This window comes from Sinocyclocheilus anshuiensis, unplaced genomic scaffold (genome assembly GCF_001515605.1).
Source record: "Sinocyclocheilus anshuiensis isolate Anshui unplaced genomic scaffold, SAMN03320099.WGS_v1.1 scaffold776, whole genome shotgun sequence".
In the NCBI taxonomy this organism is placed as follows: domain Eukaryota; kingdom Metazoa; phylum Chordata; class Actinopteri; order Cypriniformes; family Cyprinidae; genus Sinocyclocheilus; species Sinocyclocheilus anshuiensis.
This window is the reverse complement of record NW_015555808.1, coordinates 496,344-511,151: the sequence shown is the minus strand read 5'-3', so window position 1 is coordinate 511,151 and position 14,808 is coordinate 496,344. Positions and strand designations below refer to the sequence as shown.

General features: G+C 37.2%; 1 protein-coding gene across 1 annotated transcript in view; it reads right to left on the bottom strand.

The window, feature by feature from the left end:
* The window catches only part of LOC107675100 (androgen-induced gene 1 protein-like), a 39,120-nt gene extending 30,302 nt beyond the window's left edge, over nt 1–8,818 (bottom strand). The window contains exons 1-2 of the mRNA XM_016469319.1: nt 8,506–8,818; nt 4,717–4,872 (exon numbers count right to left, since the gene is read on the bottom strand). Coding sequence (XP_016324805.1) covers nt 4,717–4,872; nt 8,506–8,778 — 429 coding nt within the window. The 5' untranslated portion in view covers nt 8,779–8,818. The remainder of the gene's footprint in view (nt 1–4,716; nt 4,873–8,505) is intronic.
* Nucleotides 8,819–14,808: the final 5,990 nt, after the last annotated feature.

Here is a 14,808-nt window from a genome sequence, read left to right as displayed (position 1 = left end):
GCACCTATTTATACTATAGTCGCACCGGTAGTGACGTCATGGCTGTCGCCGGCCAACGAGTTGGTGTTTTTTCAATGTATGCTTCAGACACGGGTCACGACGAGGCGTCCCCGATAGCGACCCCTAAAGGATGCAGTTCGAAGTTCCCATGAAAGGGAACAGGCAGGTTGGTGTGGGGCATGCAGGCCTTGTGAAAGAGCATTTGAAGTCCCAGGCTCTCCGAGGAGGAATTTCTCTTCCCTTGCTGTAATCCTGAACTGCTCAAACGTATTTGCATTAATGGGCCTCATTTATGGGCGTGACAGATTTCTGTTTGGTTTGAGTGTCTCCAGTTATTTTGCAGGATTCTTGTTTCCAGTAAGAGCTTGGATGATGGTCGCCGTACCCAAATAAATGGGCGGCACTATGAGGATAGGCCTTGTGAAAGGGAACTGTTGTGCTTTTAAAGCATATTTCAAGTAACCGCTTGGCTTCATCTTGAAAGCACAAGTTAAATAAGTTTACTGCACCTGGACAGGTGGTTTATTTGGATTTGCCTGTTCCACACACTCTCATCGGGCACTGTGGATAAATCGCATAACAAACTTCAAACCTTCTGTATTACCCAGCCAAGCTAGCTGGAATGGGAGACTCCATCCCTAGGCCTGACATACTGTTTCCACCTTATTTTAACATAAGAGCAGATGCGGCCATTTGTAACTTGAATGTGCAAGCCTTTCAGTGTCATCCGCTTCAAGTTATTTTAGCTGTAGAAAAACAGTCCTTTGTGTAGCTTGATATTGCAAACTGGTATTTGTTATATCATTTTAATGTATTATCATAATCATAAACACACTGGTTTGTTTTGCAAATGGTTTTAGCGTTTAGTCTAGCACATTCACAGAAAATAGCTTACTTCTGCGTTGCAAACTTACGTGGATAGACTAAGGTTGTTAAAGAAATAGTTCACCCAAAAATAGTTGTTGAAAATGTACTCACCCTCAGGCTATCCAAGATGTAGATGAGTTTGTTTCTTCATCTGAAATTTTTTTTTTGCATTACATCACTTGCTCACCAGTGGATCCTCTGCAGTGAATGGGTGCCGTCAGAATGAGAGACCAAACAGCTGATAAAAACATCACAATAATCCACAAGTAATCCACTCAACTCCAGCCCAGCAATTAATGTATTGGGAAGTGAAAAGCTGCATGTTTGTAAGAAACAAATCCATCAAAACATTTTTTTTAAATTCAAACTGTTGCTCCCAACTAAAATCTGAATGCATATCCATAATATTGCTTTCTTCAGTGAAAATGTGGTCTTGCCTGAATCAGGATGGAAATGTGCACAGATCAGGCACCATTTACAAGTAAAAACAGTCCAAAACACTTCTAAACACATATGTGACCCTGGACCACAAAACCAGTCTTAAGTCGCTGGGGTATATTTGTAGCAATAGCCAAAAATACATTGCATGGGTCAAAATTATAGATTTTTCTTTTATGCCAAAAATCATTAGGATATTAAGTAAAGATCATGTTCCATGAAGATGTTTTGTAAATTTCCTACCGTAAATATATCAAAACTTCATTTTTGATTAGTAATATGCATTGCTAGGAACTTCATTTGGACAACTTTAAATTTCTCAATATCTAGATTTTTTTGCCCCCTCAGATTCCAGATTTTCAAATAGTTGTATTTCGGCCAAATATTGTCCTATCCTAACAAATGGAAAGCTTATTTATTCATCTTTCAGATTTCAATTTTGAAAAATTGACACTTAAGACTGGTTTTGTGGTCCAGGGTCACATATGTTGATGGATTTTGATATGAGAGGACAAAAGGGGATGGACTTTTTCACTGGAGGAAGCATTACTGTGGATTATGGCCAGAAGCAACAGTTTAAAGTTAAAACGCCTTAATGATGGATTTGTTTATTCTAAAAATGCAGCATTTCACACTACATGACTGGAGTCATGTGGATTACACTTGTGGGATTATTGTGATGTTTTTATCAGCTGTTTGAAATCTCATTCTGACGGCACCCATTCACTACAGAGGATCCATTGGTGAGCAAGTGATGTAATGCTAAATTTCTTCAAATCTGTTCCTTCATCTACATCTTAGATAGCATGGAGTTGAGTAAATTTCCAGCTAATTTTTATTTTTGGGCGAACTATTCCTTTAAGCAGATGGCAAAGAATTTGGTCCCATTGTGTCTCAGTCTACAATGCAGAAGAGTGAATATCAGCGTGACACATATACCACTAACAGGTGCCAGGAAATGACCTGGGCTAAGGCTAACAAAGTATGCATATCACTCAAACACAGTAGAGCCTGTTTCCCAGTATTAACGTCAACACTAATGATGCTCAATGTGATGTCTGTAAGCTGAGCCTCATGCCTAGCTCTTAGACTGAGGGCCAGGGCCAAGTCAAGCTTCTATTTTGTGTTTGTTTCATGGCTGTCTGGCTGCAAAGTTTTTTACAAGCTAACAAGGAAGCCTCCCCTGTCTGCTATCTCGTTAAGTCCTGCTGAGAATCCGCAACGTACAAATATCCACAGAATGATGCAATGGTCAAATCTGTATCTTTAAAATATTATATTTTTATTATATTTATTATTTATTATTATATTTATATTTTAAAATGCAATACTGTATTTAATATTAATTTATTGTTATCAATTTTTAAATATGTTTTGCAGAATTTCCCCAAAAACAGTAACGAAAATGGAGAAAAAACATTTCAGTCTAGGCCTAGTCATCATACACTACTAGCCAAAAATTTTACATAAGATTTTTTAAATGTTTTTGAAAAAAGTTTCTTATGCTCTCCATGGCTGCATTTTTTATATCAATAATTCATTAAGAACAGTAATATTGTGAAATTCTATTACAATTAAAAAAAAAATATATATATATATATATACATACACTGTATATATGTATGTAGTGTATTTGCACACTATAGAATTAATTTTGTATTTTTACACTTTGCTTCATTTAATATTTAGCCATTAAGAGATAGGTTTTATTATGTTATTATGAATGATCCCTTGCAATGTAAGTGGAATGCCTGTGTCTCTTTCATTAAAAAGAAATGAGCAGAGCAGAGTCAATTTTCTTTCCACTTAAGGTTTAAGTCACGTTGACACTGTCATATGACATCTTAAACTCCTTACTAACATTGTGTCATGCAATATTAAAAGATCTTTAGGCAGCCAGAGACAAAGCAAGACATTTGTGATCAAAATTTACATATTTTCCATGAAATTATCTGATGGTCATCACAGACACACACACACACACACACACACACACACACAACAGAAGCAACATAGTGTTTCCTTCTCCACTTCGCAGGACAGGATTTTATTACATAGCTGGTTTTGTGGCAGTGCCAGATAGATGACTGGGCATTTGCAAAACAAATAGGCTGTACATTTAAAACAATGCGTATTGGTGTCCGTAGTCCCCTTATGCAAAGCAGAACGTGTGGATGTTGCCAGATATAGCGGTATGTGTTAAGAGAATACAGATGCTGTCTGACCAGACCTGCAGGCTCATGCCTTTTCCATCAGTTCACCTATTGTACCTTTTAAAGAATCAGATGATTTAATGTTTGGTCTAAATACAAATCTAAAGGCTGTCTATTCTGCCCTACAAAGACAAGACACAGCAACCGTCTGAACTGGATTGAACTGTAAGGATACATTAAATTGATCAAAAGTTCTATTTCAAACAAATGCTGTTCTTTTGAACTTTCTATTCATCAGAAAATCTGGAAATAAAACTTATTACGGTTTCCATTAAAATATTAAGCAGCACAACTGTTTTTGACATTGATAATATTTAGAAATGTTTCTTGAGCAGCATATTAGAATGAATTTCACAATATTACTGTATTTTTGATCAAATAAATGCAACCTTTTGAGTACAGACTTTTCAATAATATATATATGTGTATATATATATATATATATATATATATACTGTACACTACTAAGAGATGTACACAAATATATATAAAACCATTGGTCAGGCATATGCAGCAAGCAGTATTTTACCTTTGGTACCCCCTACAAATATGCTCTATAAACAACCCTTCTTTCTTAGATCCACTGAATGATTGCTCGAAACAAGTTTTGAGTAGTCGCCTCTTTTTCTGTGGTTTCAGACATCTTAATGTCAATGACATGTGTGGGAGGGGAAGGGCAGCTTCAGACAAAGTATTGCATTCATGTTCTGTTACTGTACTGTTCCCCCCCCACCCCACACACATTAACAATGGAACTTAATGGCTCAGAGAGTTTACGGTAGGTTCACACACTAACCGCAAACTATCCGCACCGTAAGTCACCGCCAGCAGCCAATGACTTTTGCTGATTTTCCGTATACAAAAAATGCAATGTTTGCATGTATTCAGGCTTATATAAAAGCTGAAACTTTTCCAAACTCTAGTTTGAACGTTAGATTTCTTTGCACGGTAATAATCTGGATCACTGCATCATTTCACTTTGATAATTGGCCATATTGGTGTTTTTATTCAATTTCAGTCCAATTTTCAATATTGATTCTAAGCATTGATGTTATCTGAATATCAACCTATCCTCATTGAGCCAGCAGCACTGCTCACAGTCTCCAGGTCCAACTAACAAAAACAGAGTATTTTTATAGATCTCAGTCAGTTAGTGCATATATGCAAATGAGAAATCTGATTGGTGGTTTATACATACCGCACCAACGGGAAAGGCCAGAACAGCCATCATCCAGTCTCGTAAGCCAATGAGCTTCCTCAACTGTCTCTCTTGTTCCATACTGGCACTGCCTTTTGTCAGAAGGCTTGAGAGGTCAGTCAGGACACACACTCCAAAGAACACCGCCTGAATGACCTGACATGGGGAATCATAACATACTGGTTAGGAAAAAGTAATGTAGTATACCCAGAAGAAATGGGACACATCCCATCCATCAGATTTGTAAACTTCCAAGAACAAGTATGTGGCATTTTGACTTTTCTACATTGTGACATTGTAAAATAAATTACAATTTATTTTATATTGTAACAATAGTTCATAGTATAACTGTTTTTATTTATTTATATATTTTTTTATCTATATAAGCCAACAAAAGCTGAATGCCAATGATTAGTATATATAATTGAATAAAACGATATATAAACGACTGGGGTCATGTGGGTTAATTGTGGATTATTGTGATGTTTTTATCTGCTGTTTGAACTCTCATTCTGACGGCATCCATTTACTGCAGAGGATCCATTGGTGAGCAAGTGATGTAATGCTAAGTTTATGATGAAGAAACAAACTAATCCACATCTTGGATGGCCTAAGGGTAAATAAATTATAAGGAAATTTTTGGGTTAAATGTTCCTTTAAGCCCTAACTGAAAAGAGCAGTCAAAGCTGACCGAGGTGTAACTTGGTCCATTTTTGTTATAAATAAATAAATTAAATTAAATTTCCATGTTTTTTTTTTGTTTTTTTTTGGAAGGCCTCTCATTGACATGCAAATCAAAGCTGTCTTATAAAAGGAACACAATGGAAAGTTGAAGGGAAACTTGATGAAAGCCATGCATTCATCTTTGGTTGTCTCAAAATAGAATATGAGTATTTCTAAGTGCCATCATTTTCCAAGAGCAAACAAACTCGCATCACAAGAAACAGAACAATATACAGATAGAGTTGTCAAGCTTTAAAATGTTACAATGCATGACAGGCTGCAAGAAAACTGGCATTAGAATAATTTAATACACAACCTTTCCTCCATAACCTATTTCTATGTCTTTTTTTAGCCCATTTTTCCATTAGCGAACATTCATGATGAGTGTTAGGAGATTGCTTTGACATTCATTTAAGATGGAAAGACATTATGGAATTATGTTTCTTTATTATATCTCCTCCACAGATATCCAACATGCAAATAAGTCTCCCATTAATACACTCTTTCATATTTCATTCCTCATTATCCTTCTGCTCCTAAATTTGTTTCCTGGTGTCTGAAGACAGGAGAAGCCCTTCTAAGACTTCATATAATTCGATTTGTCCAAAACCAATCTTTTATTGGAAAAGTCTTAAATCCCTATTACCAGCCGCCTAAAAAGATCTATTTTTCTTACTTTACCCTGACTATTGCTTTTGATCTTTGCTTTTGCTGAGCTAAAAATGGATGTTCATCCTTTTCTCACATCATTTGAGAGTTAAAAAAAAGCCATGGTGCAAGGACATGAAGCCAAAAGAGGCATAAAATCATTTATTAGCTATACAAAGTCTTATTTTGTACTTATAAACAACCACAAGGATTTCTGGACTGAGACTCAAGTCTGCATGAAATCTAGTGAATTGCTTGTTTGAGGCTGGGAATAATAATAATTGGGCTAGGAAAATGTCTCTAGGTTACGTATGTAACCATGGTTCCCCGAGGGAACGAGACGCTGCGTCGAGATCGCTTTGGGAATGCCCCTGCGTGACCGCGTTCTGAAGCACGTGTGAAATCAGTCCAATGGAGCAGCGAGACGTCACGAGCGGGGTGACGTGAGCGCCAGGAAGTATAAAAGCGCATCCGGCAGAGCGCAAGTTAGCTTCGATGAAGTAGCGCCTGGAAGGATGCAGGGAGTATGGCAAAGAGATGCAGCGTCTTTCCCTCGGGGAACCATGGTTACATAGGTAACCTAGAGACGTTCCCCTTCAGGAACTCGAGCTGCATTGAGATCGCTTTGGGAACGAGAATACCCACTGCGCCATACTACCAAGTCCCTGCCTGTGTGTGTATCTTGCGAGCACATCACGAAGAGAGAACTTGGGAACCTGGGGTAGATGCCAGGTCTAGGTTGTAAAAGCGGACAAAAGTGTGCGGAGAGGACCAGCCCGCCGCAGCACAAATGTCCTGCAAGGCCACACCCAAGTTGAAAGCCTTGGAGGACGATGTTCTTTTGAATAATTCGAGACTGTGGGGCTGTAAATACGGGATGAGTACGGTTTCTCCCACGATCTTGACACCTCAGCATGGAGATCGGGGAAAAACGGAAGGCCCCGTTGAGAAGGCTGTGATCTGGATTCCAGAAAAAGCTCATGTTAATAAATATAACAATGCTACAGTGAAGTAGATCAGTTGTGGATAGTAGGTGCCAGTATTTGATCCAGACGTACTTGCATTTCTTGTGCCAAGATGAGATAATCTGCCTCTCTGAACGTGGCATGTGTTTATCGTCTGTTCTAATTAGTTTCACACAGCCTCATCATCCAGGTTCATTATAGCAATGCTATGAGTGGTGTCAGAGGTCCTTAAATGCTGTCAGAATTAATCATTATACTATTACACAAAGCAGCTCAAACAATAAATCACGTCCATGTCTCTCTATGGTTGTGGTGAAAGTGAGTCTAGTTTTTCTATGCTTATGAACAATGAAAGAGTTTATGAATAAACCTAAAACTGTCATCATTGTGTTTTTCAGGTTATCAAAACTATTAAAATAACAATTTTTCTAAATGTATTTGATGTGCACATATGAATGAAAGTTTGGGGTACGACTATTTTGGCAGGTAAGTAAGTAACATTTCTTATTTCTTATTGAAAACATTTGTGCTGCTTAATATTTTTATGGAAACCATGTTACATTAAATGTCTTTACTGTCACGTTTGTTCAATTTAATGCATCCTTGTTGATTAAAACTAGTAATTTCTTTCGGAAAAAAAAAACATACTGAGCCCAAGCTTTTGAACTATATATGTTAATTGTAGTGCAGTGACTACAGTGCATTAGAATTTCAAATAAGTACTAAGGATTCTGAGAGAAAACATCATAAGTGTTATGAAACAGCATAAGGTTTGAAAAGCTCCATCCACAATAATCCCAACACATCTGCACAGAACATATCTGTACATGAGATTATTCCCAAACAAGAATGGGAAAAAAAGCAAACACTGCACTGGAACAGATGTGTAAAAGTGAAGTGTAACAAAACAACTTTTATTGCTATTAAAAATCACTTAAAAAAGGGGGAGAAAATAGGCTGTTTATGTGGAAAACATGAGTCATTGGCTCACAGACTGTCATAACAGTCAATGTGTATGTGCGTGCGTGCAGTTGTTGGTGCCTAATGTGACCTGCATTTACTCGAACAGACTGGTGCCTTATGGTGCCAGAACAAAAGGATGAAAAGGAAAAAAGATGCTTCAATTTCCTATGTAAAAACTGTAAATGCACCCTTAATTTGTCCTCCTGTGAACTGATCGTAATTCAGCACAACCCTTCAGAATAAGATTCATTATTAATGATGTGAGATATGAAAAGCATGACATCATTAGAGATTTAAAAAGTAATTACGTCATGTGATTAACGTTTAATGCCCAGTAAATATGACGTAAGACTATTTGTGTTGGCGGTTGGACTCCTTTTTGAAGGAACCTGCATATTTCAGCATAACGGGCCTGTCTATATAATGCATTATGGAGATATCATATAAATATATATCAGGCACTGCATGGGAACGATGCACATGCACTTACCAAATCTATGAATGTAAGAAACTTCCAGCTACCGCCGTATGTTTGATGCGCGGGCATGTCTATGGCTTTGTAATTGCAGAGGATGGAAAAATAAGAGAGGAGTATCGCTACTCTGAGGATCTGTGATGGGATGAGCGCCATTTTCCTTCCCCCGTCGTATTTCCGTCTCAGGAAATATCCTGTTGACAGAGGGATGCTGTTATGCGGTGAGGAGGGGGACGTTGGTGGAGGCGGCGGATGTTCGCGAGAGGTTGTTGCTATAGTAACAAGCATCGCTGCCTGTGCAGAGCAGCTCGTGTCACTGTTCTTTGTGTCCGCGCATGCTCATTGTGTTCTAAGAACGTTTTGTCTAACATTCCCATTAAGGAACGTTCAATTCTCTGAAAGTTCAAACGTCCAATTATTTGTCCAGTGTTTACATTTTTTTTCCTATGAGCAGTGTTGGGGAAAGTTACTTTTAAAAGTAATGCATTACAATATTGCGTTACTCCATACAAAAAAGTAACTAATTACGTTACTTCGTTACTTTTGATGGAAAGTAATGTGTTACGTTACTTTTGCATTACTTTTTAAATCTGGACAGGGCTTGCTTGTTTGTTTTTAAAATAAAAAAGTTCTATTTTTGGCAAATATAAAAGCCTTTTCACACCAAAAGTGAAATGAATAAGCCTCAGGCTGAAGGGAAAGTAAATTTACGTCCGTACAGTAGAATGCAGAAGAAAAAATTTCAACACACTTCAGCAATAAAAAAATAAAAAGTAATGCGTTACTTTACTAGTTACTTGAAAAAAGTAATCTGATTACGTAACTCGTGTTACTTGTAATGAGTTACCCCCAACACTGCCTATGAGCATTTAAGGGAACATGCCATTTGATCATTTATCATTTTTATCATCATGTGAAGGTCATTTTTGATGTTCTCTGAAGGTTCTGAAACGAGAAGTAACTTTTAAAAAATGTTAAACAAACATCCAAATTTTTTTTCAGAAAAAAAAATTAAAAATCCATGAACGATGTATAAATAATGTTTTCTGCTAATGTTTTGAGAACGTTATTAAAGACCAGATAACTCTGAGTCTTAAACTGTGGTGGTTGAGTTTAAGTACTAAATCACTGATACATTTGACTAAGTGGACTATTGAAAACCTTATGGTTATTGAGATGGTTACCTTGTGCGAACTTACATCTCCCCAATTATATTATATTATATTATATTATATTATATTTACTTACATTTTCAATATCAGGCATAGACGCTACCAGAATACAATGAAACATAAATAACCCTTCAAAAACAACCCTTTCTCTTATATTATATTATATTTACTTACATTTTCAATATCAGGCATAGAAGCTACCAGAATACAATGAAACATAAATAACCCTTCAAAAACAACCCTTTCTCTACCAACCCATTAACTGTAACCTATAATTTGAGTCGATCACTGTTTGAGAGATGTCAGACAGTAGCAGACAAAACATTTTTGCCCCCGTAAAACCTGCATTATGAAACTATATGGCAGCCAAAGAGGTTTACAGTGGAAAATCCCTTGCCACAGGCACATAAATGGTTCCCAGAACTAGCCATTTTAAGAGGATGGAGGAATGAGGATTAAACAACTATGCCTGCCTCCACTTAAAGCAGCGTTACAGGGTCTGGTGTGATTCCCGTGACCTAGACTATACTGGACTATATCTCGATATTACCTAAGACAGGGTGAATTTTTTTTCAGACCAAGGGATAATATGCATACTATACACAATTTTAGCTGTCACATCTCAAATTGCAATATGGAATGCTTTTATGTTTGGACTTACTGTCACTCACATGCCATATTATCACAGCCAAATCCACTTATTACCAGCATGTTATTGCTTTTTTTTTTAAATATCTTGAACAAATCAGGTCACTGAAGTTGATGTGTGTAAAATCCTTTTTTCTCTGAAATATTCAAAACCTTATATTTATCTAACTTCACCTAAGCCTCATGAGCAAAATGAGAAAATACAAAGAAAATATAAGGCACACTGACTGCTGTGCAGGTTCTTCACCTACTGTGGAGTTTGATGGGAGTCTGCCAGAGTGCAAGAGTGCTCCACAGTTTGTGGTTAGCTGTGGGGAGCATGCAAGAGTTTCCAAAGCTGAGGTAGACTTGTTCACAATAAGTGCACTTGAGTGAGATGCATGTGCATGTGGTTCTAGATGAGTGGGTCCTCCAGCAACCCAAAACTTCATCTCATTCGGTTGGCCCCAAGCTCTCTGACATGCGAAGCTCAGATTTCATATATGTGCAAGAATAGATCTCAGTGAAATGTGTTTATCAGTATGATACAGTGCCAAAAGTCTTGAAAACACAGATTAGGCATCCCGTCTAACACTTGAAAAACATACTTGCTGAGTAAATAATACAGTCAGTCAGGCCAGCCAGTCTATTTTATTTTGTTTTTTTGTTTTTTAGGGTTTATTATGCAATAATGACCAGTTGACTGTACATAATCCCGCTTAATTGTTATACGCCTACTCCTCAAATCAATAAATATGCAAACATCAAATACTGATTTGAGTTTAAATTATTTAAAAATTTTACCTGTGCATTATATTTGAGACTTCCACTAAGAAAAAAGTACCTTAATGTGCAAAACAATTGGCCTTGCAACAAGGTGAGTAATATCACTGTAATACCAAAGCCCTCTTTGGTCTGACTACAATCTATTTTAAAATACAATCAATGGAGGTAAAATGGCACCAATTGCATTTCTATTAAACAAGAGAGCACGAGCCTGCGGAGTGATACAAGAGACAAGAAAGTAGCACCGGTTTCGTTACGGTAATATTGGTCTGATATGCAGCAGTGCATATGTTGCTTCTTGTCACATCAAAAGCAAATAGAACCCATTATTCCAGAACTTTTACGCAAATACACGAGTGCTTGGCCAATGGGCGTATTTACTGTTAGTTGTTAGAATCTACAAAAGATCGACAAAATATTTGTAACCCAATGCAAGTACAATACGTGTGCTGGCCAAATGCTAGTGGATACATGAGCGCACTTGCCTTAACTATAGGGCTGTTCACAATTGAAATAGTTAACCATGGGTGATTCTAAACCCCAAATAAATAAAATTCTGGGTTATCTTGTTTCACGCTTCCCACTGCTCATAATTTATCCAGGGTTAACAATTAATCCTGGGTATTTATAAGAAGACATTTCACTTGTTTCACTGTAAGTTTCTGAACCCTGTATTATTTGCATATTTGCCAGGTGAATGCAGCACACAATGTGTTTACATAAAGGCTATACTGTGCATCCTTATAGGCTAGATTGCCGACTGTACTATCAAGTTTTCCTGAATGGACTTTTTGGAACATAAAGGGGCTTTGCAGTGTGAAAACCCCATGTGTTTCTGGCTTTATAATCGATGCTGTCTACAATAGATGGACAAATGGACGAGGATAGAATTATCATGACTGAGTTATTTTTGGAAGTTTCTCACACTGAACATTGCGACATTCAGAATCACATACGCCAGAGAGCCACGTAAAACTTTGTATTATTCAAGTTTATCAAGTAATGCAAGAACAAACGTGTATAATGGATTAACAAAGAAATACTGCCTTTTGTTAATGCAGTAGGAGAAAAACAAGCAGTGACTGTGAAGGAGATGGGCTTGTGGCTTGTGTGGCTGGCCTGCTCTGCTTTCTATATGTCTTTTTCGATTTTCTGTTAACTTAAGAAAGTTCATAGTTTATAGCTAATAAATGTGCAATGGCAACTATCATTCAACCACATTTAAAAAAAGAGTTTAAGGCACTGAACTGCAAGTCTTAATGCAGTTCACAGATGGCGCGTAGAGCAATGGTCATCATGGTTGAGTTGTGTGGGGAAAGTCATGCTAATGCCTTTCCCCCTTATCAATCTCTAGTCAGATCTGCAACAAGATCTCATGTAATTAGGTTGAGTTGCCTTTACGTCCGTATACCAGCATGACATTGTAGTAGCAGCTTATAAATAGTCTATCAGTGTCTCATTAAAATGTTGTTTTGTTTACAACAGCGTAAGGCTATGGACTAAACACTGGTGCGAGCACTGATGTTTGGACTTGTTTGCAGACATCAAAGTCTGCCCAATCAATCTAATGAAGAGAGCGAACACACACATCTGCTCGCTCGCCCGCCTCCTGCTTACCTTTGTCCTGGTTCTGCCAATTAGATGTCCCTTCTCAGAAACCTCCCACTCTAATCCCGCAGATAATGAGGAAATATTATTCATTCATTACAGTTGCCTCCAAATTCAAATTTGGTTTCATAACTGTCCTATGGTAAATCAAAAACGTCAACAGATTATGAGCTTTTTGGATGAAGGTTGGCAGGACCGCGGGAGCTTCAGTGGTCACATTGTGCTCATTGAGAGCTCAGATCTTCAGTGTTGTGCACTAACAGTTCCATTTCAATTCTTGCATTTAAATTGAGGTAGCAAACAGGACACATTTAAATTTGATTATAAGTAGTATTAAAATGAAGTGAAAATCATATGAGCAGCACGTCAGTTTTCAGCATTTATAATAATGAGAAATGTTTTTTGAGCACCAAATCAGTTGAATGTTTTTTGAAGGATCATGTGATACTGAAGCCTAGAGTAATGGCTGCTAAAAATTCAGCTTTGCTATCACAAAAATGTATACATTTTGAAATATATTAAAATCGAAAACTTATTTTAAATTGTAATAATATTTCCTAATATTACTGTTTTTTAACTGTATTTTGATCAGTGTCTTATTCAAATCCGAATCACATTTATGATTTGACAAGTAGCCATTTCTTAAAATCTGAATTTTTCACAACCCTGCAGGTCTGCATCCTGTATCTTCTCTCTTTCTCGTGGGCCATTTGCTTGAGAATGAATGATGCATGTGGTGAGGTTTATAATTGTCCCTGTGGACTTCGAGATTTGAGTGTTGTTTACTGTGCCGGCAGCTTTCATCATCATCTTGACAAGCAATAAATGATACGGTGTGTATATAAAACGCTCACCGAAAGTAATGGGGTTTCCATAGTCACACCACACATTTCATATCATTACCGTTTATGGTCTGTGGTCACAGTCTGTCCAACTATACAGATAACACACACACACACCTGCAGAGATATTTAAAGCACAAGGTGTGTATCCATAATGGAGAGGTGTGAAAAGACAGATGGCCGATGAGAGGTGTCTAAACACTGTACTTTCACTGGTTTGGAGATAGAGAAAATGCGTAGAGCTGGGCAAACAGAATTATGAGCAATAATAACATGCAGATGAATGTTACGACTATATAAGAATAACTGAAGTATTTCCATTACCTGTTCGCTACAGGTCACTCATCAGACTCTTGTTTAGAAATAAAGCACAAAACCTTTTTTATATGTATTTATTGGCTTTTATTTTAGACCATGAATCAGTCATTCAGGCTGTTAGAGTGTTAACTGAAAGTGCAAATAAATTATTCAACTATTAAATTAAAGGAATAGTTCACCCGAAAATGATAATTCACTGCATATGTACTCACCCTCAGGCTGTCCAAGATGTAGATGAGTTTGTTTCTTCATCAGAACAGATTTGGAGAAATTTAGCATTACATCACTTGCTCACCAATGGATCCTCTGCAGTGAATGGGTGCCATCAGAATGAGAGTTCAAAATTTTTATATTTGGGTTCCTTTAATATTTGGATTGCCTGTGAATCATTTTGTGATCTTTGGAACTCTTGTGTGGTCCTGCTATTGTCTTGTTTTATATCAGATGCGTGGATACACTGTTTTCATTGAATTAATTTTGTCTTCAGAAAAGAGTGTTATTTTTATTCACTGGTGTAGACTTTTAGACTATATCAGCAGTCATGCTTCACCACGATTGTGTTGTCTTCTATTAAGAGACTTTATTAAGATAACAAGCTTTTTTCATTGACTTTAATCAGTGAATATAATTGCATTTGACAGATAGGCAAAAGTCAAAAATAGGCCACTGGCTGTTAAAACAAACGTTTTATTGTTATAATGATGTCCTTTCTGATTTGTGGGGAAACATGAGGACAGAATCCATGTGTGCCAAGTATACTGGAAAACCTGTGCTCTGCCAAGCATCAATGTTTTACCGCTTTTTGTCATTTGTCAACTTCAAACACAGTGCTTCTGTCTCACGGGATGGAGAAGTCCGCAATCACTGTGCTTTTATCTCCTGAAAACACGTTAACCACCTTTATGCAGGGGGCTCTGTGTGGTCTCCAGGGTCCTGGAAAATGAGATAGGGATGAGGAAGCCACT